Source organism: Jaminaea rosea (genome assembly GCF_003144245.1).
Source record: "Jaminaea rosea strain MCA 5214 unplaced genomic scaffold BDZ90scaffold_1, whole genome shotgun sequence".
In the NCBI taxonomy this organism is placed as follows: domain Eukaryota; kingdom Fungi; phylum Basidiomycota; class Exobasidiomycetes; order Microstromatales; genus Jaminaea; species Jaminaea rosea.
This window is the reverse complement of record NW_020289975.1, coordinates 1,562,478-1,585,991: the sequence shown is the minus strand read 5'-3', so window position 1 is coordinate 1,585,991 and position 23,514 is coordinate 1,562,478. Positions and strand designations below refer to the sequence as shown.

At 58.8% G+C, this 23,514-nt stretch overlaps 12 protein-coding genes across 12 annotated transcripts in view; 8 read left to right on the top strand and 4 right to left on the bottom strand.

The window, feature by feature from the left end:
* Positions 1-43: 43 nt before the first annotated feature.
* Positions 44-1,632, top strand: BDZ90DRAFT_248193 (N-terminal nucleophile aminohydrolase; the record flags this gene model as incomplete). Its single annotated transcript, XM_025507621.1, has 4 exons — positions 44-77; positions 166-384; positions 463-585; positions 649-1,632. The coding sequence occupies 4 exons, from the start codon at positions 44-46 to the stop codon at positions 1,179-1,181; spliced, it is 909 nt and encodes a 302-aa protein (XP_025365167.1). The 3' UTR covers positions 1,182-1,632.
* Positions 1,240-4,521, bottom strand: BDZ90DRAFT_17291 (hypothetical protein). The gene has a single exon (XM_025503702.1). It carries the CDS (start codon positions 4,469-4,471, stop codon positions 1,298-1,300), a length of 3,174 nt encoding a protein of 1,057 aa, XP_025365166.1. The 5' UTR covers positions 4,472-4,521; the 3' UTR covers positions 1,240-1,297.
* A 304-nt stretch (positions 4,522-4,825) lies between these two features.
* BDZ90DRAFT_215425 (histone deacetylase) lies at positions 4,826-6,570 on the top strand (the record flags this gene model as incomplete). The annotated part of the gene is made up of 3 exons (XM_025504229.1): positions 4,826-5,500; positions 5,578-5,758; positions 5,834-6,570. 3 exons carry the CDS (start codon positions 4,826-4,828, stop codon positions 6,568-6,570), a joined length of 1,593 nt encoding a protein of 530 aa, XP_025365165.1.
* Positions 6,571-9,653: 3,083 nt separating this feature from the next.
* On the top strand, positions 9,654-11,483 carry BDZ90DRAFT_225331 (hypothetical protein; the record flags this gene model as incomplete). Its single annotated transcript, XM_025504664.1, has 1 exon — positions 9,654-11,483. The coding sequence occupies one exon, from the start codon at positions 9,654-9,656 to the stop codon at positions 11,481-11,483; it is 1,830 nt and encodes a 609-aa protein (XP_025365164.1).
* Positions 11,484-12,156: 673 nt separating this feature from the next.
* On the bottom strand, positions 12,157-12,689 carry BDZ90DRAFT_257630 (hypothetical protein; the record flags this gene model as incomplete). The annotated part of the gene is made up of 3 exons (XM_025507974.1): positions 12,157-12,228; positions 12,310-12,377; positions 12,656-12,689. 3 exons carry the CDS (start codon positions 12,687-12,689, stop codon positions 12,157-12,159), a joined length of 174 nt encoding a protein of 57 aa, XP_025365163.1.
* A 93-nt stretch (positions 12,690-12,782) lies between these two features.
* Positions 12,783-15,633, top strand: BDZ90DRAFT_263593 (hypothetical protein; the record flags this gene model as incomplete). Its single annotated transcript, XM_025508611.1, has 4 exons — positions 12,783-12,933; positions 13,448-14,823; positions 14,940-15,188; positions 15,252-15,633. The coding sequence occupies 4 exons, from the start codon at positions 12,783-12,785 to the stop codon at positions 15,369-15,371; spliced, it is 1,896 nt and encodes a 631-aa protein (XP_025365162.1). The 3' UTR covers positions 15,372-15,633.
* Positions 15,441-16,050, bottom strand: BDZ90DRAFT_245034 (A1pp-domain-containing protein; the record flags this gene model as incomplete). Its single annotated transcript, XM_025507486.1, has 2 exons — positions 15,441-15,871; positions 15,942-16,050. The coding sequence occupies 2 exons, from the start codon at positions 16,048-16,050 to the stop codon at positions 15,441-15,443; spliced, it is 540 nt and encodes a 179-aa protein (XP_025365161.1).
* A 309-nt stretch (positions 16,051-16,359) lies between these two features.
* On the top strand, positions 16,360-18,943 carry BDZ90DRAFT_229564 (hypothetical protein). Its single transcript, XM_025505120.1, has 2 exons — positions 16,360-16,708; positions 16,788-18,943. The coding sequence occupies exons 1-2, from the start codon at positions 16,511-16,513 to the stop codon at positions 18,765-18,767; spliced, it is 2,178 nt and encodes a 725-aa protein (XP_025365160.1). The 5' UTR covers positions 16,360-16,510; the 3' UTR covers positions 18,768-18,943.
* Positions 18,944-19,012: 69 nt separating this feature from the next.
* On the top strand, positions 19,013-20,323 carry BDZ90DRAFT_17031 (Phox-like protein). The gene is made up of 2 exons (XM_025503680.1): positions 19,013-20,082; positions 20,269-20,323. The coding sequence occupies exon 1, from the start codon at positions 19,184-19,186 to the stop codon at positions 20,036-20,038; it is 855 nt and encodes a 284-aa protein (XP_025365159.1). The 5' UTR covers positions 19,013-19,183; the 3' UTR covers positions 20,039-20,082; positions 20,269-20,323.
* On the bottom strand, positions 20,134-20,838 carry BDZ90DRAFT_229561 (hypothetical protein). Its single transcript, XM_025505119.1, has 2 exons — positions 20,548-20,838; positions 20,134-20,454 (listed from the first exon to the last, which is right to left on the bottom strand). The coding sequence occupies exons 1-2, from the start codon at positions 20,822-20,824 to the stop codon at positions 20,186-20,188; spliced, it is 546 nt and encodes a 181-aa protein (XP_025365158.1). The 5' UTR covers positions 20,825-20,838; the 3' UTR covers positions 20,134-20,185.
* A 103-nt stretch (positions 20,839-20,941) lies between these two features.
* BDZ90DRAFT_277005 (hypothetical protein) lies at positions 20,942-22,693 on the top strand (the record flags this gene model as incomplete). The annotated part of the gene is made up of 2 exons (XM_025508972.1): positions 20,942-20,987; positions 21,196-22,693. The coding sequence occupies 2 exons, from the start codon at positions 20,942-20,944 to the stop codon at positions 22,344-22,346; spliced, it is 1,197 nt and encodes a 398-aa protein (XP_025365157.1). The 3' UTR covers positions 22,347-22,693.
* A 185-nt stretch (positions 22,694-22,878) lies between these two features.
* Positions 22,879-23,514, top strand: part of BDZ90DRAFT_272971 (hypothetical protein) — a gene marked incomplete at its 5' end in the record, with an annotated part of 1,129 nt that continues 493 nt past the window's right edge. The window contains 2 exons of the mRNA XM_025508785.1: positions 22,879-22,884; positions 23,113-23,256. Coding sequence (XP_025365156.1) covers positions 22,879-22,884; positions 23,113-23,256 — 150 coding nt within the window. The remainder of the gene's footprint in view (positions 22,885-23,112; positions 23,257-23,514) is intronic.

Genomic DNA, 23,514 nt, shown 5'->3' with positions numbered 1-23,514 from the left:
GTCACCTCCATCTTTCAAGAGGCACGCCAACGACGCTAGCAAAATGTCGAGGAGCTCCTACGACCGATACCTCACGGGTGAGCACGGCGTGCTACCCCGATAGAGCCTGTTTCAGAGCATAAGCTGACCTCTCCCGCCCTGCCTTACTTTTGTCGCCTTGCGCAGTCTTCTCACCGGACGGACGTCTCTACCAAGTCGAATATGCCTTCAAGGCCATCTCGTCCGCTGGTCTCACCAGCGTAGCCGTCCGAGGAAAGGACTGCGCCGTCGTTTGCACCCAGCGCAAGATTCCGGACAAGCTCATCGACCCCTCGACTGTCACAAATATCTTCAAGATTACGCAGGAGATTGGGTGCATTATGACTGGCAGGATTGCGGATGCTCGTGGGTAGGCGTGGCGTCCCGAGGGCCTGTGGGATGGGGGAGAGATGTACTGATCCATTTATTGCGCTCGCTTGGCAGGCTCACAAGTGCAGAGGGCTAGGGCAGAGGCGGCCGAGTTCAAGTACAAGTACGGCTATGCTATCACGCCTGACCTTTTGGCAAAGAGGATTGCCAACATCAATCAAGTGTACACTCAGCGAGGTGAGCATCGAGCTTCCCGATCACCGCAGTAGGATGCTAATGCTGATCACCTTCTCCTCGCAGCCGCCATGCGACCCCTCGGCATTAGCATGATCCTCGTAGGCATCGACTCAGACCCAGCTCGCGGCCCACAGGTCTTCAAGATCGACCCAGCAGGCTACTACGTAGGCTTTAGGGCTACGGCAGCAGGGCAGAAGCAGACGGAAGCCATCAATTACCTCGAGAAACACTTCAAGAAGGCGCCCTCTGCCTCTACCTCTTCAGGTGCCTCCACTGAGGTTCCCAAGGAGACGTCCACCTCCACGACGTCCTTGGTCGACATCTCCCCCGACGCAGCGGCGGCACAAGCCGAGTCCATCTCGCGCAGCATGTCAACAGACGACGCTCTCCAGCTGGCGCTACAGACCCTGTCCACCATCCTGGCGCAGGACCTCAAGCCCAGCGAGGTTGAGGTAGGCATCGTGGGTGGACCAAAGGCGCGGGCGAACATGGAGGGAGAGGATGGCAGCATGGAGGCACAGAAGCAAGCAAGGTTCAGGACGTTGAGCGAGGATGAGATCAATGCTGTGTTGGAGGCAATTGCAGAGAGGGATTAGAGCGCGAGCGGATCGAGGCGGCCGTGAGGTGATCTCAATGCGATGCAGTCAAGGCAAGGAGCAGTCACATGGCTACTCGTGTTCATTGTGACACCATCGTTGTCTCTGTGCACGCCTCACTTCCTTCCCTTCTTCCTCTCAGCCCTCTTCCTCCCAATGACTCCACCGACGGCTTGCCCCATCTTCTGAGGCTCATTCTTGGCCCTCGACACCTTATTCGATGCCTGCTCTCTCGCTCTTCGAAGCTGCATGTCGTCGCTCCCTCCCTTCTTCTTCGTCGACTGATTCCAGTTGGCACGACGCGGTGCCCTCCCACGGTCGTCGATGTCTTCCTCCTCCTCTTCCTCTCCCTCCTCCACCTCCTCATCCTCACTAACCTCCTCGCCCGCATCTCTGGCCTTCCTCCTCTCCGCATTCCTCCTGTTCTGCTCAGCCCTATCCCTCCTCTGCTTGACAACCGTCGCATTTTCGATGGCGAATTCGACAAAGAGCAAGCCACCGCGCTCAGCCTTGTCCACCGCACTTGCACCCCCACGCTTGAAGTCGTCCAGGCGGCCAGATACGCGCTTCAGGCGAGTGGATAGATCCGCATTACCGGGACTAGCGGCCAGCTCGGTTTCCATCTTCTTTTTGAGGTCCTCGAGCTCCTCAACATGCCACTCGGCCATCAACTTCTGCACGTCCTTGTTCGCGTTCGCCCAGCGCAGAACCCTCAGCGCTTCATGGAAGGAACGCATTTCGAGGAAGCCGAAGCCCTTCGACCTGCCCCCTGGCGCACCAGTGATAGGGTCAGGCCTGTCAAGAGCCTTGACAATCTTGCTCTGCACCACACTCGTGGAACGCTCCCCCTTCTTGGGCGGCTTCGAAGCAGGCGAGAAGGTACGGTCTGCCAGCTCGTCTGCGTCCAGGTCGGGTCGAGAGCCCGCGGTAGCTTCGGCCTTGAAGGTCTTGATTGCGTGGATTGCGAGTCGTTTGAGCATCCGGTCGGTGCAGAAGAGCGGGAGCTGGCGGACTGAAAGGCGGGTCTTGGAGATGAAGAGGGACGGGTTGACTGCCAACTGTGACTTGCGCTGCGTGAAAGAGGCGAGGCGACGCTCGATCTCCTTGTCGTTCGATGAGAGCTGAGAGGCCAAGTCCGTATTGGGCAGGGGCACACCCTCACGCATCAGGTAGGTGTTGCGCTTGTCCTGCTTCTGGCGAGCCTTCGCTCCCGCAGCAGTAAGCATGTCGGCCTTTTCGCGTTCCACAGCGGGGATGACGTTGAGGATCCGCCCGCGCAGGTTGAAGGAGGCGGTGAGGGGTGCAGATGGGTCCGCAGTGAGGACGGAAGTGGTCATGCTGAAGGGGTTCTGCACCGCTGTCGCGTTGGCACCAGTAGGCGCTCCTCCGGTCGTAGTGCGGTTGGTACCCGCCTCCTCCTCTACCTCCCGAGCGCGTCGCAGGGCCTCAACCGCGTCGTCCCTGTTCCAGAAGCAGACGAAGCCCGTCCCCTTGCTACGAGGAGGATCCGTGCTGCGATCCATGGTGATACGGGCGTACCGAACTGGACCGAACTGCTTGAAGAGGCCGAGAAGCTCTGGCTCGGTAGCCTCGAAGGGAAGGTTGCGAACGAAGAGAGTTGTACCTTCCGAAGGAGTAGGGAGAGCTGGTTTGGCCGTTTCTGAGCCTGACGCTGAGGCGGCGTCATCATCGCTGTCATCTTCATCGCTGCCGGCCTCGTCGTCATCGTCGCCCTCCTCCTCAGCATCATCATCCTGCGCTTCCTCCTCCTTTTTCTGCCACTCTGACTTTCCCAATGCCCAATCAACTGCGACGACACGCTCAGGCTGCGCGCTGTCTCTGACGGCCTTGAGCTTCGCTCGCGCTGTTTGGCGGCCTCGTGAGCCCTTGGCAATCTTGGCTGCAACCTTCTCGGCCTCACCGTGGCGGATCGCTCGGCCATTGACGCCTTCGAGAGCACGAGCTGCGTCGGCGCGGGATACCATCCAGACGAAGGCAAAACCTCGGCCCTTGTTGCGCGAAATGGGCGCAGGCGTGGACGCGGTTGCTGAGGCTGGTGGAAGCTTGACAGCATCGTCTTCCTCCTCTTTGATCTCAGTCGTAGGGGCGTCCGCGCCCTCTTCCTCGTTACTCTCAACGTCTTCTTCCTCATTCTCCTCATCCTCCTCATCGTCATCACTGTCTTCCTCGTCGTCGTCGCTCGTCTCCTCTTGGTCGGACGCCTCCTCATCCTTGACCTCAATCGGCGCTGGCGGGGCTGTCTTTGCCTCCTTGTCGCTCGAGGCGGCCACCTTCTGCGGTACGTCGATCTTGTACACAGGCCCGAATGGCAGGAAGACCGCCCGCAGATCCGCAGCATCGACGTCGAAGGGGAGGTTGCGGATGATAAGCCTGCTGTCATGCTTGACCCCAGCAACAGGAATCGAGTCCAACTGAGGCAGTGGCGCTGCTGTCTGCCCCTTGGAGTTAGCTGCGACCTCCAGACGCATCTTCTCCATCCTCTCCTTTGTCTCCGGCCTCATCCTCGCATTGAGCTTTGCAGCCCCATCCGCCCTCTTCTTGAGAACGGCAGAAAGTTGCGCCCCCTTGAAGGTGTGAGCGTGCAGCTTCGTGACTGCTTCTGCCGCATGGTTGGGGGTGCGAAAGACGACGTGAGCTACGTCGCTGTCATTGGCAAAAGGGTACAAGACATTCTCCACGTCTCCGATCTTGCGCGCACGCTTGTAGAGTGTCTTTGAGTCTGCGGCTGGCTTGCAAGTTGCAAGGCCTGAGAGGATGACAGTCCGTATCGCGTCCGGGTCCTTGGCTGTCGGATCGTGCGTTCGGGCAGCAGCGGGTGGCCCGGAAGCTGGCGCTGCTACTCTCTGCCTCTTGCGCGCAGCAATGTCTTCTGCAGAGTACGTCTCTCCCTTGGCCGGCTTTGCGTCTGCCCATGAGATGGCGATTGCGCGTTTCCCATCAAGCTTCCTGCCCTGCAGCTCGGTGAGGGCACGCTCTGCGTCCTCTGGTACGGCAAAAGTGACATAGCCGACGCCCTTTGAAGTCTTTGTGTTTGGATCGGTGACAACAAAGGCCCGTCTCAGAGGGCCTACATCAGAGAAGAGGGTTTGGAGGTCGGTGGTTGTGGCTGAGAAGGGGAGGCGAGAGACGAAGAGAGTCGACTTGCGTGCAGAGTCTGCTGCTGCTGCTGCTGCCTTTGATGGTCCAGCCTTGGCAGCGTCTACCGCTTCAGGCTTTGAGCTTGCCGCTGCTCCGTCTTGCGACTGCTCGAAGTAGCGCTTGGGAGGCATCAGGGATGGGTATTGATGGTGATGGCAATGAGATGATGCGACTGCCGCTCCGACGCTTGTTCGTCGTCGACTTTTGGCCCTGGCTTGAAATTCCTCAGCCCGCTGCTTCTCCAGTCCAGTCGAGCCACGGCGTCGCAGCCTCGACGACTGCTGCTCCCGCCCTTGGCTGGTGTCGCCTTGGATTGCTCCCGCTCCTCTTGTCAACTCACGCGTCGCAGTCCGCCTCCCGCTCCATCGCTGCTGCCGCTCGCATCTCATCTCCCCCTCCATCCAACAAGTGGCTACCTCACTTTCCTCGCGGCGCCAAACGCAGTCATGGATGAAGCAGCTGCCTCGGCCCAGCCGCCCTGGGACATGATCAAGGCCGAGACGAACCCGCTCCACTGGCAAAGCGACACATCGAGCGGTAAGCAGCCTCGTCGTGTATGCTACTTCTTCGACAGCGACATCGGAAACTATCACTATGGCCCCGGTCATCCGATGAAGCCTACCCGTATTCGCATGTGCCACTCTTTGGTCATGAATTATGGACTCTACAAGAAGATGGAGATCTTCAGAGCAAAGCCCGCTACCAAGAGGGAGATGTCCCAGTTCCACACCGACGAGTATGTCGATTTCCTGTCAAGAGTCTCGCCAGACATAGTCGAGAATTTCGTACGCGAACAGGCAAAGTTCAATGTGGGCGACGATTGCCCCGTCTTCGATGGTCTCTTCGAATACTGTTCAATCTCAGCGGGCGGATCAATGGAGGGGGCTGCTCGCCTCTCGCGTGACAAGTGCGACATTGCCATCAACTGGGCTGGCGGGCTGCATCACGCCAAGAAGGGAGAGGCAAGCGGTTTCTGCTACATCAACGATATCGTTCTGGGCATCTTGGAGCTACTCAGATACCACCCGAGGGTCCTGTACATCGATATCGACGTTCATCACGGTGATGGAGTTGAGGAAGCATTCTACACGACAGACAGGGTGATGACCTGCAGTTTCCACAAGTACGGAGAGTTCTTCCCAGGAACCGGCGAGCTGAGGGTGAGCAGCTGCAGCACAGGCGAGGAGATGGTATTTCGGCGCTCGATGACTGACCTGATTGCTTGACATTGCGGTAGGACACCGGCTACGGCAAGGGACGCTACTACAGCTGTAATTTCCCGCTGCGCGACGGCATCACCGACGAGAGCTACAAATCCGTCTTTGAGCCCGTCATCAGCAAGATCATGGAGTTCTACCAGCCATCTGCCATTGTCTTGCAGTGCGGCTCAGACTCCCTTGCAGGCGACAAGCTGGGATGTGAGTGTGGCCTATGTAAGGAGCAGAACTGATGTCGCGCGATGCTGACCTCCTTCTTCACGCCGGTCTTCGCAGGCTTCAACTTGTCTATGCGCGGCCATGCTAGCTGCGTAGACTACGTCAAGTCATTCGGCCTCCCTCTTCTCCTCCTCGGCGGCGGCGGCTACACAATGCGCAACGTCTCCCGCGCTTGGGCCTACGAGACGGGCCTCGCCGCCGGGCAGGAACTTTCCTCGCAAGTCCCTGTAAATGAATACTACGAGTACTTCGGCCCAGACTACAAACTCGATGTCCGGCCAAACAACATGGAGGACCTCAACACGAGAGAGTATCTCGAGAAGATCAAGATCCAGCTCTTCGAAAATTTGCGACACACCACCTTTGCCCCTTCGGTTCAGGGACATGTAGCTCCAGGCGTGCCCGGCGATGAGGAGATGGACGAGATCGACGACTTGGTCAGGGAAGGGGACGATGCTCAGGATGTGAGGGCAAGCAAGGATCAGAGGAGGCGGGATAGACGGGTGCAGCGCAATGGCGAGTTGAGCGACAGTGAGGATGAGGGGGAGGGGGGCCGACGAGATCGAATAGACCATGGCAACGGAAATGGGACGTCGCCCAGGTCCAGACCGAGCATCATGGAGCCTCTGCGACGGAGGCAAGAGGAGGCGGCTGCGGCTGCGGCTGACGCAGGGGCGCCAGCTTCATCTGGGTCATCAACACCGCTGGCCGCAGGCTCGGCGATGGGGGCGACCACGGGTAGCACAGGAGGCGAGGGCCGTGCTCCCGGTGACGTCGAGATGGCAGACTCGTAGGCGCATGCTTCGTCCAGCGTTGCCGCCAGCAAATCTTCCTTTTTCGACGTGGCTCTTTTCATTTGTACAATACCGATAGCGTTCCCGACTTGACTTCGACTTGCACTGCCCATCGCGACGTTCCGTCACCTACGCTTGAGGTTCACAACGGCCTACATGGTCTCAAACGAGGAGCAAAGTGATCTGGTCCTGCTCTTCCTGACGTGAGTCAGTGGTTGTCACAGCACGTCTCTCGATCCTCAATCGCCACGACCTTGCCGAATCGGCATTGTACCGCGGAACAGGCAAGGCTAATGATAGCCCTTGCTCTTCTTGGCAACCGGCGGAAAAGGTTCAACATCCCGTCTGGGGTATCAGTGTCCGCAGCATATCGTGAAACGTAGAGCATCGCTGATCTCACGCGCGCCAAATTGAGGACCCGGCGGCGGTAGGCAGCGGCAGAGTTCACGCCGGCGGTTCTGCCCTCATCGACTTCTCTTAGCACGCTCGAATGCCTTGACGCTCGAGCTTACCAGCGCCAACCTATTTCTGAACCTCGTGGGGTCTCTGTCGCCACTCGCCCTCGGCCGCAAGCGAACCCAACCTCATGCTCCGCGATCCGATCTGGTGTTGCCTGCCGATCTCGGCCTCGTTTAGAAGCAGGCTCAATCTTGGCACAGGCTGAAAAGAGATGGTCCGAAGAAAACCGAGAAGCTTTTCAAGGGAGAGGAGAACGAATGTTTCGCGCCTATTCCGCGAATCAGTCTTGGAAATACGATGAGATGAGGGGACAAGGTTGGTCGAAGACGTCCCATTGTGGGCGAGTCACGCCACCGAGGCATCCACAGTAAGGTAGGGCACGGCAGCTCAGGACGCCGTGCCGCCGACAGGACCTGGCTTTGATCATAAAAAAGGCGCATTAGTCGAGACAACCCAGAGCAGCCAGCGAGGCGCTAATGTGTACGCATCCAGGATGCAGAGTTGCTTCTCTAGCGCTGTCTGGACTCAGGAGCGATCGACCTTCTCATGCACGCGCCGTCATGAGCGGAGTCATACGGCTATTCTGTCGGACGACTGTGCGCCGAGACTCAGACGTCTACAATAGCCACCTCCCTCGAATGGCGATGATGCTCTCTGCTGCTTGCGTACCGGGCGGTCTTTTGTAGGTGTCTGAGCAGACGCAGTCGGTAAGGCGATTGGGGCGGAGTCAAGTCGTGTATGCGGAGCCCGGCAAACGGCAGTGTATTTGCGAGCACGGCTGACTCGTGACACTTGAGGGGTAACGATGGGGTCCTACCTCGTCCCGTCGATTGATCTGAAAATCGCATCATCGTCTGCGAGGGCGAAGCCAAGAATCAATCTCGTTGCTGCCCAGGGCAAGCGTCTGGCGGAGGGAAGCATGCCGGCCTTTACAGGCAGCAACCAAAGCAGCGGTGGTTGAGATGAGTCGGTGGAGCGGTGATGAAGAGCCGCGAGCGGAGCTGCAACTCCGGGTAGCAGACGGCGACCAAATCGCGAACCTCAGGGACTGACGACAACGATCAGCCAGTCTCAGCGCGCCATGCTGCGACCCCGTCTCTGTTCTTCGCCCGATTTAGCCAAGAAGCAGAGAGCGGCGACCGCGATTGTGGTGGCACTAAATGACCCGCAGGCCGTATTTTCTCCGAGGGCAGCAGCGATACAGGATCCGCATCTGCAGCCCCTTGATTCGACAGACGAAGACGACGCTAGTAGACGTAGGAAATCAGTACCAATGAGGTGATGAGCACTGTGCAGCGGCAGCGAGGAACAACGAGATAGCTGAGCATGGAGCTGAGCAGTTGAGGGCTGCCACGCCGGCCAGTCTTGAGCATCATCACAGCGTCGAAAAGACCAGGCTTTCCAGGTCAGAAGGGGCGGGACAGGAGAGCTTGAAGCTTACCTCAATCAAGTCTGTGCCTCGCTCTATCGCTTGACGTTGAGAGAGATCGATCGACCCAACGATTGCCGGCTACATACCGCGAATCCTTTGCTCGCTCCCCCCCTCGTCTCTCTCTTTTTCTCCTCACTCTTTACTCATCTTTTCCCCAACCACCGTCCCAATCAGCTCTTCACCCTCTGCTTCTCGCGCTCATCGCACGTCCTCGTCATTGCTGGCTTTGCCCTCGCTCGTCTCTGACTTGCTGTCGTCCTTGTCCTTGACTTGGATTCATCCTCCTCCGTCCGTCCGAAGGGCCGAAAACAAATCCGCGCGAAAGCAATCTTCGCGGCCGCCGCCGCTGCCGCCGCCAAGACTTCATTTCACCTCGCAGCTCGCTCCTTTCTGCTTGAATCGTAGCGCAGCCGAGGGTGCTTCCCGTCGGCACGCCACTGAGGGAGAGAAAGAAGTCGTAAACGGAGATCATCACCGAAAGACGGCCGCTCGTCCCTCTCCTCGCCTTTGCCTTCGCCCTCGCCTAGTGGGGCTGCCGCTGTTGCCGCGGCCGCCGCTCGCAGCCGCCTCCACCGTTTTCAGTCGTCTGCGCCTGTCTGCCTGACTACCTTGCTTGCTCCCTTGGGTTCGACACACGCACCCACTCAACCTTTAGCAATCGGCCTAGTGCCTAACTTTGGAACCAACGTCGTCACGGAGCAGCAGAAAAAGGGCCAAGAGCTCGCTCGTTGGGCCATTGTCATCCACAAGGAGACGAGGAGAGCAAGACCTGCGACATTAGCAGCAGTGCTTCGCGGGGTCGGGACTCCGAACAGCGCACAGTACGCAGTGAGAGAGAGGGTGTAACATTAGCTCTCTCAGCTCCGTAACACTGCTACGGACCAAAGGAACCAAAACCCGGTGGAAACAAAGCGTCACACCTCGACAAACATCCTCCCTTCTTGACTCTGTTTCGTTTGTACCAATCACCTGACAGGCTCGAGACTACCACGACGTCTCCATCGCCGTCCTCATTGTCAGTCAGCTAGCTACCCTCGTCCGACACTACTGTCCTTCACGAGCACTCCACCGTCGCGACGCACACCCATAAATCTCCTCGCCACGGACATCTAGACAGATTGCAGAGGCATTCTCGTCCCTGCTCTTCTCCTTCCTCGCTGTCGTCGCCGAAGATCGCGCGTCTTCAAGCAGCATGCACCAGGCGTTTGACAATCACCTACAGTACTACTCGCACCACCACCAACGAGATCCAGCACCGTCACCAAAGATTCAGGCACCTCTGTCACCGCGCTCGGCCTTGCGCTCGCTGCAAGAGCCTTCCTCGCCGAGCCACCACGAGAGCTCACGCGAGCGAAAGCATGGCCGTCAGCGCCCAAGCTTCGGAAGCGGCGGTGCGCCCATGCCAGCTCTACCGCTACCACCGCGCAAGTCGTCGCTGATCGCTAGTCGACATTTACCGCTGCCGAGTCAGCCGGTGCTCGAGGACGGCCGCTTCTTCGCAGGATCTCCAGCCTCTTCACCGAGTCTCTTTGACAATTCTGCCTCCTCCTCTGAACACTCATCACCTGCCATTGCACCTCACGGCAAGCTGCCATACACCGCCCCGCGAGCTAGCTATGGTGGACCTCATCTTCAGCACAACGCCTCTTTGACCCCGTCCCTGCCTCATCGACACTCCTACTCATCACTCAGCACTCGTTCTGTCCCATCAGTCTCGGATGGATCTTCTGGCTTCTCGATACCCGTCTCTACACCGGACGAACACGGCCACCTGGCTCACGCTCCAATGGCAGTCTATCATTCGCGAGCACCCTCTCCGCTGGACCGTCAACATCGAGACGACAACCCCTTTGCGTACTCTGTCGACTTCGTTGAACCCTCTTCGCGCTCTTCCGTCTCTTCGTCGCGCTCGTCCCTGCCTTACATTGAGCCATCGCAGGGTCAGCGACAACGCTACGGCAGCGTCGCTGCCTCTCACCAATGGCCTCGCTCGCCTTTCCATTCGGCCAGCTCGCCTAAACGTGCGCATCATCAACAAACACCGCTTCCGCCGCCATCGACAGTGCGCCAACAACGACCAGCTCGATCTGTTGATGACTATCTTTCGGCGCAGCCTGGAGTTTCGGCTACCAAGCTTCCGCCTCCTCGCCCTAGCCTGCCGTCGGATACTTCTGCCCTCGACGGCCGAGTGGTGGTGCCGATGAAGCACTCCTCCTCCTCGATGTCGCATCGCAGCAGTCTGCCCTCTCTGGCTTCGTCAGAAGAGCGAGGCTCCTCTGCGATGTCCATCCACCGTCTCTCGCACCCCTCACCCACCTCAACGAGCCCTCGCGGTAGCAATGCCGTTCCGCGAGACACCGATATGAGCAGCATCGACGCCCCCTCAAAGCGTCCACGCGGCTACACGGCCACGATGCCCTCTGGCGTACCAGTCAGCCGCATACTTGAGGCGCAAAGGCGCTCCAGGTCGGCGGAGCGACCCAAGGCGACGGCCATGCAGCGACGCTCTCCGCCCTCTTCTGCGTCTCCTTGGTCATCTACCGCCTCGTCGACGGCCTCTTCGCCCTTGGCGTCCAGAAAGCCCGACCATGCGGAGGTGATGGCCAAGCTGAACCGCAAGATGAAAGAGAGGATTGCTGCGAAGAAAGTCAGTGCTACGGCAACCGCCGCTTCTGCGAGTGGGCTCGCGGCTGCGGCTGCCGTGGTCGGAGGAGCGGCTGCTGGAGGAGCAGCGGGCCTTGCCTCCTCATCTGCCTCCTCGTCAGCAATGCCGTCCCCCTCCTTCTCTCTCCGAAAGTATCGTGGAGACAGCGTAGCATCCTCTGTACCGTCCACGCCGGCCACCTCATCGGCTGCGGCCGTTCCAGGCGAACGAGTACCTTCAGCAAGGCCGGGATCTCCCTCATTCGAAGAGGACCTCGCCGCTCCGCCTCCAAGGAGCAACCCAATCGGCATCGAGTCACTCCTTTCTGCTGCGGCTATCAATGACGGAGCGCATGGCGGGGCATCCATGCCTCACTGAGTGCTTGCTTCCGACGACGAAAAGTCACGATCACTTCTTTACCATCGACGGGCTTGGACTTCGTGCGCTTGGGCACACAATTGACTCTCAGACCATCACATCATCTCATCTCATCTCATCTCATCCCTGTAGCTCTATTGCCCTTCTCCACCGTAGCACCTGGTCCTCTTGTCTCCTCTCCGTCACTCGCTCGAAGGCTCTTCGCATCTAGGGCGTCGAGCTCAATCATGTACACACGTTGTCTCTCTTCACATCGGGCTCTCATCTTTGACTCAAATGGGAATGCGCGCTCATCATCTTGATCGGCCTGACGCTTCCGCAACCGTGACTGCTTTGAGTCCTCTTGGCATCCGCCTGCCTCTCAGCAGACCTTGTCCACACGAGGTCAGTCGTGCAGGACACGCATGTCTGCCACGCTAGATTTCGCTCTGAATCGCGTAGAGCACCGCAGGGTATCGCAGCTTGGCGTCACTCAGTCACACCTCGTCAACTCTTGCTGTGAATTCTTTCGAAATCATTGAGATTACTGGATTAGACTTGAAGTGAGATCGGCGCTACAGGGTCGATAGGACATGGCGTAGGACGAGGGCAGCGTCCGTCGGGTTGCGTTGCGCCAAGGCCTCATTCTTCTGACGACCTCCAACAGCAGCTGGCTGCTTTACGAGCGCCAGCGTCACTGCTTCGCCTTTCCAATCAGCTGGCAAGAGATGAACTTCTCGCCGTTGATGTGGTAGAAGATGTCGACCTGGGAGAGTGAGCCACGAAGATGAGTGGGTGAGGGTCAGTCACTTCCAAAAAGGAGGCGTAAGAAGGGGAATATACTCACGTGGCCGCCAGTCTTGGTCTCGATCTTCTCGATCTTGCCGGTAGAGACATCGCCGCCGAAGGGGCGGTCTGGAGAGGGAGGGAGGCGAGGGAAGAGGATGAGCATGGAGGAGGGAAGTGTCAGCTTCGATTGCTGGTGTAGGAGGTGTGAGGACGGGCGCCGAGCAGAGCCGAAAAGTCGACGATGGCGCCGCAGAATTCACCGACGGTAGCTTTGCGCAGCTTTTGCTACCAACGACGAGCAAGATGGTCGAATTCGTGGCATTCGCTGTGATGTCTCCCTCCTATCTTCCCGCACCTGCTCCTCCTCCTTGGGTTGTTCTCGAGCAGATGTCGCCGCTACTCACACTCAACGACGTCACCTTCCTTGTAGAGGACCATGGTTGCAAATAGAGTCAAGCGGGGTGGGTTTGGGTTGAAGTGTTGGTGGTGTTGCAAAGGAAGAGAAGAAAGTCTACGGGCGACGAGCCAAGGATGAAGGGTCTGGCTGGTCTGGCCAGGCAGGCGCTGCCCTCGTGCCTGCTTTGCTGCCAGCCTGAGCCCAACGCAAGCCTGCCGTGGCTCAGCGCAAAGTGCCTCGACGTCATCGATCGCTCCTTTGCTCGCCCGGCGAAGTCAAGGCGGCGTCCAACGGGGCATTGCCACGTGGCTCCGTCGAATCGAGTGTTGCACTACTTCGGACTCACGCTCGCACCGACCCACTTTGACGGATAGCGAGGCGCGAGCTGCAGCTGCCCCATTTGTTCCACCTCTCTCCTCAGCTCAAAATGCGATAGATCAGCCAGGCTTTCACCCACTTCTCCTCGTCATCAATAGCGCACCGATACACACGCAACTGTCAGGTCTCTGAGCCACCTCTCAGCTGCACGCCAACATGGCATCCCCACCCTCACGCTCTCCCTCACCCCTCATGCGCAGCATCGAGGCATTTCGGCATGGGACAGGATCCCTTGTACCACTCGACTGGTCCTGGCTCGCGGTCCGCGTCATGACTTTGGCAATCTCGACATTCCCTCTCGTCTGCTGGGCGTACCTCCTCGCATCGCTTTACACCTGGCCGAAGCCGCCACTCCTCTTCCTGGCCCCGTCGCGATGGACCGTTTTAGCGCATCACTTCATCTGGCTGCCCTGGTCGGTAGTCGAAGCTTGCTTCTCTCTGTGGCATGCTTACCAAGTCAAGAGGATACAAGGTCCAGGCCCGAAGCCCCTGTACAGTCGGCGGTTCCTGCATCGCGTATTCGCTAGGGCGCTCAAGAGTGGGATGGAGCTGCCGGGGCAAGCTGGAGAGGATGGTGTTGATGCAGCGCGAGTCGACCGTGAGCTGCGGGGGCTTCGCAAGAGGGTGGTGGCCAACGGCGCCAACGGTCACAGGCAACGTGAAGCACAAGCAAGCGACGATGGTGCTGACCCCGAGCCCTGGTTCCAGGAGCATCGTCTCGACCCCCTGGACCCTCGAGCTGTTCAGTTCCAACAAGACCAGTCGCGCTGGTTCCACTTGGCACCAGATGGTGACTCAAAAGGCTTGATCACACGACGAGACAGCTCACGGTGGCTCGCTTGGTCTCTGTTCAGCTGCGAGCTCGAAGAGCTTGAGGAGGAGCACCGTCTGCTGCATTCGGGCAAAGTAGGGGCTGCTGATCAGGCCGAGACTTCATTGGCTGATAAGTACCACACGCTGGATGACGCTGTCATTGAACTGGGCGGAGATAATGGCAAGGACAGCGGGGAGAAAGTAGACGACCCCGATGTGCACAAGGTCATGGCTAGCCCGCGCGAATGGAGCAGTACAGACGAGGGCACCCGACTCGACTTCGTTCGCAAGGCAAGGCGAATCATCGAAGCAAGACAGGGCTTCGCTTACCCATTGACGCGAGGCGGCCCACCAGGTCCAGCACACGAGATTGACGACGAGGGCCGCGCCCCAGGGGCTTCGTCGATTATCACGCACAGCATGCGCCTCACAATCGACCCAGTGCGCGTTTCACCCCGGCCTTTCCTCATGTATTGCATGACACAATCTCTGTCCACGCTCACGCTGCTCTTCGCCATTCACTTGGGAGGATTCCAACTCAAGACGCAAGGACGCCTCTCCTACCTAATCAAAGTGCCTCGCAACTGGACCCCAGAGAAGGCGGCTGACCCTCGCAACAAGGGCAAGTATCGCCCTACGATCTTTTTGCACGGCTTGGGCATCGGGCTGGCACAATACCACTCCCTGGTACAACAGCTTGGCGCATCAAAGGTAGCCGAAACGCACCCCCTCATGATACCGCTTCAGCCGCACACGTCGCAGAACTTGTTCTCGAAGCACTTTCTTCATCCGTTGGGCCATCACGAGATGGTAAGGTGCCTGAGGGTGGCGATGCGCGACTTGGGATGGGAAAGTGTCCAGATCTTGAGTCATAGCATGGGAACAATTGTTCACTCGTGGCTTCTCAAGAGCCTGGGAGAGAAGGTGGAGCGAAGCTGCTTCGTTGATCCGGTGTGCGTTAGGTTGTGGATTCCGGATGTTGCGGTGAGTAGATGCCGCGACGATGGGATGATACGACGGAACACGTGGTATTGCTACAAAGAACTCAAGCGCTGACACGTCCGTTCCCTCACTCATTCTTCGATCGTCGTCGTCATTAGGGCAACTTCGTGTACGCCCCTCCTCCTACGTCCGTTGCCCTGCTCATGCGCTATTTCGTTGGCCTCGAGCTCGGAACAGCAAACACGCTTTGCCGCTACTTTGACTGGGCGAGCGCAATCGTCTGGCCAGAAGACGAGATCCCACACCTCACCGATCGGCATAGAACGACCATCTTCCTCGCGGGTGAGGATGCGATCCTTTCGTGTGAGGCGACGAGGCGTTACTTGTTGGAGCATGGGATGAAGGAGGTCGAGTTGGACGAGCATGCGAGGAGAGGGGTGAAGAGAGGCGGGTTGGTAGTGGATTGGAAGGCCGCACATGGCGAATTGTTGATGAAGGATGGGCCTGGGATGAAGGTGATCATGGGTTGGCTTGCCGAGGAGGATGAGTGGTTGGAAGAGGACCCTACGTCGACGGACGCTGCATTGTAGCGTGGTCCTGCACATCCATCTAATGGTTTCCTGTAATATACCTCACTAGAGCGGGCGTCGCAAAGTTCTTCATTCGTCTTTGGGCTCAGCCAGATGGTGTGGCAGCCTCTGAACGTAGACCTCGTGGTCCTCCTTGCTAAACGTGCAGAACACGACGGACTCAAGGGCATCATTGCTTTCCAAGAAGTCCATCGCTGTACTGATTGCCACATCCGTCGCCTCCTCAATGGGGTACCCGTAGACGCCTGTCGAGATGGAAGGGAAGGCCACACTCTTGACCCCTTCGAGCTTGACTGCCTCCTCTAAGCTGCGGCGGTACGCGGACTGGAGCTGGGCGCGCTTCTCTTCTGCTTTGGTCTTGGCGTAGACTGGCCCGACGGTATGGATGATGTGCTTTGCAGGGAGGTTGTAGCCAGCAGTGGTTTTGGCGTCGCCCGTTTCACAGCCATCGAGGGTGCGACATTCCTTGAGCAGGTCACGACCGGCGGCGCGGTGGATGGCTGGAGGCGACGAGGTGGAAGCGTGATTAGTGGACTGAGGTTCATCTCCGTGCGTCTTGTTCGCGCTCACCGCCATCTACGCCTCCTCCGCCCAGCAAAGACTTGTTGGCCGCATTGACGATTGCATCGACCTCGAGCTTGGTGATGTCTCCCTGCGTCAGCCTGATGCGATCGGCCATGGCAGAAGTGCTAGCTGCTGGTTGAGATGACGACGCCGCTTTGACGGTGCCTGACTTGTACAGCGCTGCTACAGTAGGCAGCGAGGACAGCGAGACTCGTGACATGGTAGCTTGTGTTTGTTCGTGGTGTTGAAGGTCAAGAATGAATGAGCGGCAGCAGCATAGCAGTGCAGTGACCTCCACGCGGACCGCCAAGTAAATGAGGCGAGGCGGCCGCTCGACACGGATCGACGACGTCGACGTCTTGGGCCGTGGCCGACTGAAGAGCCGTGTCGGCTGCACCGCACCGCTTTCATTTTGGCAATTGAACCCTCACTTCTTTGCTACCACACAGCCCTCTCTTCGACAACAGGTACCAACGCTCGTCAAGTGAGGCCTTTGACATCTGCCATCACCCCAGATCCTCGAACTCGATACCCATCGGACCCACCGCTCGCACAACTGCCTCGCCACCTCCACGATGCTGCGTAAGACGAAGCAGCAGATTGCCCACACGTCGATGATGCCGGCGCTGGGCAATCGGGACCTCCGTTCACTACAGGAGCTCATCAACTCGGAAAAGGCCTTCATCAAGGCAGACTCCAACAGCTCGACTGCCTGGCAGACAACTACAAATGCGCTCAAGGCCTGGAGTGAAGGTGAAGGAGAAGATCTCGCAGTGAGTGCCGCCGCCGGGCAAGAGATGCAGCGTCTACAATAGACGTGGTGGGCTGACATCCCCTTCGTTACGCTCTCAGGACGTCCTCTCGAAGTTGTCCTTGTTGTTCGGCCACTACAGCGCCGCCCACACCCGCTTCGACAACCACCTCTCCACGCTCCGTCTTCACTTCAAGTCGATCCGCACGCGCGAAGAGGGCCTCGCAGACCTCAAGTCTCGTAAGCGCAACCTAGCCTCCAAGATCGAAAGCGTGGAGCGCAAGTTGTCCAAGATGGGACCTGAGAATAAGGAGCTGCTCAAGACGACCACTCAGCTCAAGGAGCACCGTGCCGAGATGGAGAGCCTCAAGATTGAGGTCATGACCGAGGAGGCGGCCATCGGGGACTTTAAGAGGCGCACATCAAAGGAGGCAATGGGACTCAAGTGCGGCGGAATGATGGAGCTGGCGGAGAAGTTGACAATTGTGGCTGAAGTGGGCAAGTTGATGATTGATGAGATCTCCCTCGAACCGACGAAGCCAGGGTTGCCTCGCGCGGAGTATCAGGGTCATACCAGGACGGATCAACTTCTTTCTGAAGCGACTCGATCGCTAGCAGACGTCGGCTTTGCGCCTTCGAGTGGTGGGCCCGCAGCTGGTGGTGCTGGTCATCGACCGGATCTCTCGCACTACGAAAGCAACTATGGTGGCCCTGCCGGCGACGACACGTACAACTCGGGCATGCAGCATTCGCGAGACTCGACAGGCAATTACGGGACAGGGGCTGGTGCAGGCGGCACATATAATCGAGCAGGTGACGACGACGCCTACGATGCCTACGCTGGCAACAATACGTACAACGCTGCGGCCGACTACAGCGGTACGCCCATTTACGCCAGCCATCAAACGACTCAGCCTTGGCTTACCTCGAGCGCCGATGCCGGATCGCAGCGCGGTGAGGCACAGCCTAGCGCGACGACCGCAGCCGGGGAAGGAGGTCCGACGCCAACGGGCGAGCAGGATGACTGGGCCCGCACGGCTGACGCGGCAGTCTCTGGTGCAGGAGCTGCAGTCGACGGCAGCCATCATAGCCACGGCCCGGAGCACGAGGGCAATGATCGCCTGGCCGACGGTCTCCCGGACCCTTCGCAGCCATGGAGGAGCTCAGGTTTGGTAGGAGGGCCAAGGAGCAGGACCTCCTCCTACCAAGCAGCCGCTGGCGCACCTCCGCGCGGCCCATCCACACCTCCTCCCAACGAGCAAATGCAGAATATGCAACTCGACTCCTCCTCACCAGCGGCGCCCAGTCTGCCACCTTTGCGAGCGACCACGCCCTTGCCCGGCGGCGGTTCCGGCCCACCCGCAATGGCCTCCGGGACTCCTGCCACCCCACAACAGCAGCAGCAAGCCCTCGATGATGAGTCCTACTTTGCCTCTGTCGGCTCAACACGCGCCGCCCAAGCAGCAGCACGACGTCCGACCTCTCCAGCTGCAGGAAACAGGTACAGTGCCATGATGTCGAATAGCGCTTCAACGAACAGCCTCGCAGCCATGGGGGCTACAGCGGCTTCGCAGCAGAACACGGGCTCGACACCTGGCCTGGGCCCTGCCCAAGAGCCGACAGAGTCTGGAGGGGGCCGCAAGATGACCGCGGCCGCCTTCCGCAAGGGATTCAACCGCAATCCCTCGGCCAATCACCAGAGCATGCCTAGCCCAGCAACGGAGAATGCCCCCTCCTTCAGTGGCGGGCGCGAAGGGGCCTCATCACCCGCACCAGGCGTGGCACCGCTAGCTATCCGTAAGAGACACAGCGCTGTACCTGACGAGGAGGTGGGCGACGAGGAGGCTGTCCCACCATATGCGCCTGGAGGGGCTGGTGGGCCAGCGCCCAGTGGCCCGCAGCAGCAGAACCCGTATCACCAGCAGCCCCCTCAGCAAGCCTTCCCTCAGCCATCCTTTGGACCGGGACAGATCTACAACGGGAGCAGGCCGGGGAGCTCTGCTGGACACGGCGGCCAACAGCAGTACCAGCAGCAACAGCAGCCATACGGCGCAGGCTACGCTGCCGGGCCCAACTACTGAGGCCTGCCGAACTGAGAAACTGAGCTGCAGTTTCTTCTCCCCGTCTACACGCCGCGATACCCCTTGACCTGCGCGTCGTTCCGAATCGTCTTCTCCTTGCCTGTTTGATATCCTGTACAGATATCCATGGACCTCGATGCCTCTCAGTCGAGAAATACATCGCCCGTTGCCATGCCTTTGACGATCCTGAAGCGTGACGTGACACCAAGATCGAGGCGATGGGCCAGCTTGACTGGATCCGTCAAGCGGACTGAGCTCGAAGTGGAGACCACGAAAGCAACACCACTGGCTGTCCCCCTTTTCCACACTGCCTCTCCTCCGCATCATCATCCATTCGCCTCAGTGAGGCCGTCCTCTGCCTGTCTGCCTTTCTGGCTACTCGCTACCTCTTCCCATCCCTCCATTTGCACTTCAGCATGGCGTCTTCTTCTTCAACGCCGCTCCAATCAATCTCAATTCCCCGCTCAGAGCGCCGTACTCTCCCCTCACCTCACGTCGTCTATGCAATCGTGGTTCGCCTGCCCGTGAGGACGTGGACAGTATATCGTCGCTATTCTGAATTTGTGGAGCTACACAGGGCCCTGTCAACCGGCCAGATCCCGCCGGCGCCACTACCGCCGAAGGAGAGCGTCAGACGGACGTGGAGGGGAATGGCATCAACGCTTGGCCTGGGAGGGACCTCATCAGGAGCGTCAACATCAGCTTCGGCGTCAACTTCGGATGACCCACTTCTCGAGGAAAGGCGACAAGGCCTCGAGCAATACCTACGAGCCATCGTCGCCAGCCCGCAGGATCGATGGAGAGAGGCGGAGGCTTTTCGTGACTTTGTTGAGCTGCCGAGGAGGGAGAGTGCGAAGAGTCTGATGCCGGTCGGGGATGGCTCAGTACACGATGGAGGGTCTGACGCTGGGCTGAGCAGCAAGGGTGGGGCAGGACATCGCTATGTGCCTGGCTCGTACTCTGCTCCCACTGCTCAGAATACCACCCGCACCCTTGGCTCTCCACCCGCACACCAGCCCGCCGTCGAAACCCCTCAAACTCTTCAGCAATCCTCCTCTCAGCTCTATGCATCTCAGCAAGCTCAATTTGATCGGCAGGACGCAGCGCTCGATGATCTGACCGCCGTGTTACGCAGGCAGAGACAGATGGGCATGGCGATCAATCAGGAGTTGACGGAGCAGACTGAGCTTTTGGATGGGCTGGATGAGGAGGTCAGGGCAACTCAGGGGCGCTTGACTAAGAACGAGAGGGACATTAAGAGGCTTGGATGAAGTAAACTTCTGTTCGCTAGCAAGGGCAGGAATCGTCTTGATTGGTTCGTACTAATACATGATGAACATTGAGAAACGCAGAAGGCCTGCCTGACCCTGCTTCGTCCCTGTATGCTTCTCGTCTACCTCCGTCTCCTGCGCTCTCTCTCATGATTGCTTCTTCGCATCATCCACTGCCGCACCGATCGCCTTCCTCTCCGTACCAAACTGGCTCCAATGCCCTCTAGCAGGCTCCATTCCCTTTGTCGTCTCGATGACGTTCTTCTTGTAGTTCCTCGACTCGGAGGAATTAAACCCTTGAGTGGAACCAGAGCCGGCGAGCTTGCGGCCCGTCGAGGAGAGGAGGAGGTGCATCTTTTCTGATACCGTAGAAGAGGGGAAGGCATGCAGACCGACGGTCTTGGTGCGGGAGTTGACTGTGCGAAGGGAGTTGGTAGAGTGGGAGGTAGTGTGATGAGAGATGCTTGGTCAGAGAGGCCTACTCAAAACGCTGCCATTTGGGGACTCACCATAGTGCGCAGTGACGTGCGGCTCGCTGCCCCTCTTTCCCTCCTTGACCACCCACTCGATCTGTGGCCACTGCTTTGCAAGCTGGACAGCGCCCCACTTCTTTGTAAGCCAATCCCTGACGCCCGCCGAAGCGGGAGAAGAAGCGCAGTACGAAAGGACGACTTTACGGCACGGCTGCGTGTAATGACCTATGCTTCCTGCTCCTCCTGGACCGGGCATCGTGCCGAGAGAACCACGCAGGATGTTGTTGACTGCATTTGGTGTAGGGCGGGCCATTGTGGTTGAGGGCGATGATGGCGAGAAGGTGAGATGACGATGATGATGAGCGGACGGAACTGGGTCGTCATTTTCAAGCCTCGACGGTGGCAGGCGCAGGCGGAGACGGAGACGGAGATGGACGCGCGAGTCGATCGCCTCGCCCTGGTCCACGCGGGCAGACGTCGATCTCGAACTGCAACCGTTCGTCTCCCCATTGTCTCCGCTCAACTTCTTCCTCTATTCAGATACCATCATCGAGACGAGCCCAAATAGCGTCTCGCAATAGACAGAGTAGTCCACAGCGAGTGAGCACAAGTTGTCGTGGCTCATGATCTTAGGCTAAGTTCCGCTGATCGTTCATCTCTCTCCTTTCCCCTCCCCTCCTCCAGTGGACGACCTCTCGTCCGCGTCGTCGTACGCAACGTCGACGTGGGTCTCCTGGTTCCTCTCTTCCAAGGGGAATGAGTACTTCTGCGAAGTCGATGATGACTACATTCTGGACCGCTTCAACCTTACAGGCCTCAATGCAGAGGTACAGCACTATCCGCAGGCCTTGGACCTAGTCACAGATGCCATGGAGGAGGACTTGGACCAAGAGACGCGAGATCACATTGAGGCGCAGGGCCGGCTGTTGTACGGCCTCGTACACGCACGTTATATCATCACGTCGAGAGGACTGGCAAAAATGCTGGAAAAGTACAAGAGGAGCGATTTTGGTCGATGCCCGAGGGTGCTGTGCTACTCGCAGAGCCTGCTGCCGTTGGGGCTGAGCGATCTGCCCTTCCAGAAGGCAGTCAAGCTCTACTGCCCTCGCTGCGAAGACATCTACTCTCCCAAGAGCTCAAGGCATGGGACCATCGATGGAGCTTTCTTTGGAAGCAGTTTCCCGCATCTCCTCTTCATGGTCTACCCGCATATGCTTCCCTCCAAGACGCCCTCGTCGCAGTCTGGCTTCCTTCTTCCTCCGCCGACCCAGCCTCCTCCGCCGCCGGCCGCATCTTCTAGCCACAATCAGCAACCACAGCAACAGCAGCAGCCAGCGACCGTCGCTCAAGCGATGCAGCAGCAGCAATCCATCACGGCCAACACCTCGCCCCGAGCCAGCGTCGTACCGGGCGGCGCAGGCGATGAAGGGGGCGGTAGTAAAGACGAAGCAATGAGTGCTCGCTCATCAATGAACGTCGACTCACCAGCGACGTCCACAGCAGGGATGCCGGGATCGAGCAGGCCCTCACAACCCGGCGCAGGCGGCCGTCGCTCCTCCCCCTCTTCCACATCAGCAGGCGGCCCGCACCACGCAGGTGCCTCTGCTGCTGCCGCGACGTCTTCTGGACCAGCGCTGCACAAAGTCGTGGAACGATATAAGCCTCGCATCTTTGGCTTTCCGGTGCACGAGGTGGCCGTGCTCCATCGTTGGCAGGAGAAAGTAGCAGAGCTGCGCGAGCAGCAGGTGTTGATGCAGCAGCAACAGGCTATATCGGCCAAGCAAGGCGGAGCGGGAGGATCAGGGCAGGGACAGGGGAGGGTCACATCTGGGTAGGGGAGGGGAGGCGGCAGGAGCGGTAAACCTACAGCCCTCCTCACAACAAAACAGGGCGCAATGGAGAGGGCGATGAGCAGTCGCAAGTGCATAGCCGCAGCGAGTGGAGGCGGCCGCGCTGACGTTACCCATGACAGGGGCGAGGAATTAAGCGCTCTTGAATACAAGCTATCGAAGAGTCGTGGGGCAGGGCAGGGCGAACGGTGCTCATCCTGCACCGCTCGCAGACCCCACGTCTGAACTGGTTCCCACTCCTCTCTACACCTCTTTTCTGTCCCGACTGAGCGGCATACAAGCCCCTGTAACTAGATACAGCTCTCCGAATGAACGACGCTTACTTCTGAAGTCGCACGATGCGGTGCACACTCAGTGATGTGTGCCTGATGCTTGAAGCTTCGCGCCACGTGGTGTTGCTGATCAGGTCGGCTTGCTCTCCGCCATTCGTCGCGGAGGACATCGTCGCTTGCTCGTCGGACTTGTCCTACTCTCCTCATCTTCTCGTCGTTACCCTTTAAGCGATTAGCATAGAAAGATGGCTGTGAGTATGGGAAGATGACACTGCCTTGTCGAACGAGCAGAGCGTCTCGTCACACTTCTGGCTATCCGCAGAGCAGCTGGACAGCAGCATCTCAGAAGCCTCTCTACTCGTCGATTGCAAATCCTCTCCCCGCACTTTCAACTGACCACCTTGCTCCTTCCCCATCCTTCCAATCGAATCGCTCTCACTCTCACTTAATCATCACATGGCACGATCTCACTCATACAGTCCGGCTTCGGCTTCAACGGCGGTCGCTCGCGCTGCTTCACCTACTGGCAGGAGTTCCAAAAGTGCTACGCAAAGGCCGACACCCCGGCCGAGTGCGTGCCGCAAAAGGATGACTATATCGAGTGTCTGCACCATGGGAAAGAGGTGAGTTTGCGACGAATGCGAGGCGACGTCGAGGCGATGCGGTGGTGAAGACGGAGGACAGAGCTAGAGGAAGGAGGGCGGTCGAGGCGAAAGGAAGGATCAGAGACTGTACAAGGATGCCGATGGCGACGGGCAGGAAGGATGGAATGGCAGCGGCGAAGCAGTCTCCAAGCATGACTGCAGGGCGTCCTAGGCCAGCAGCTCTCCACACGGAGAGGACAATCCCATACTCGAAGCAAGTGCATCTCTTACATTCCA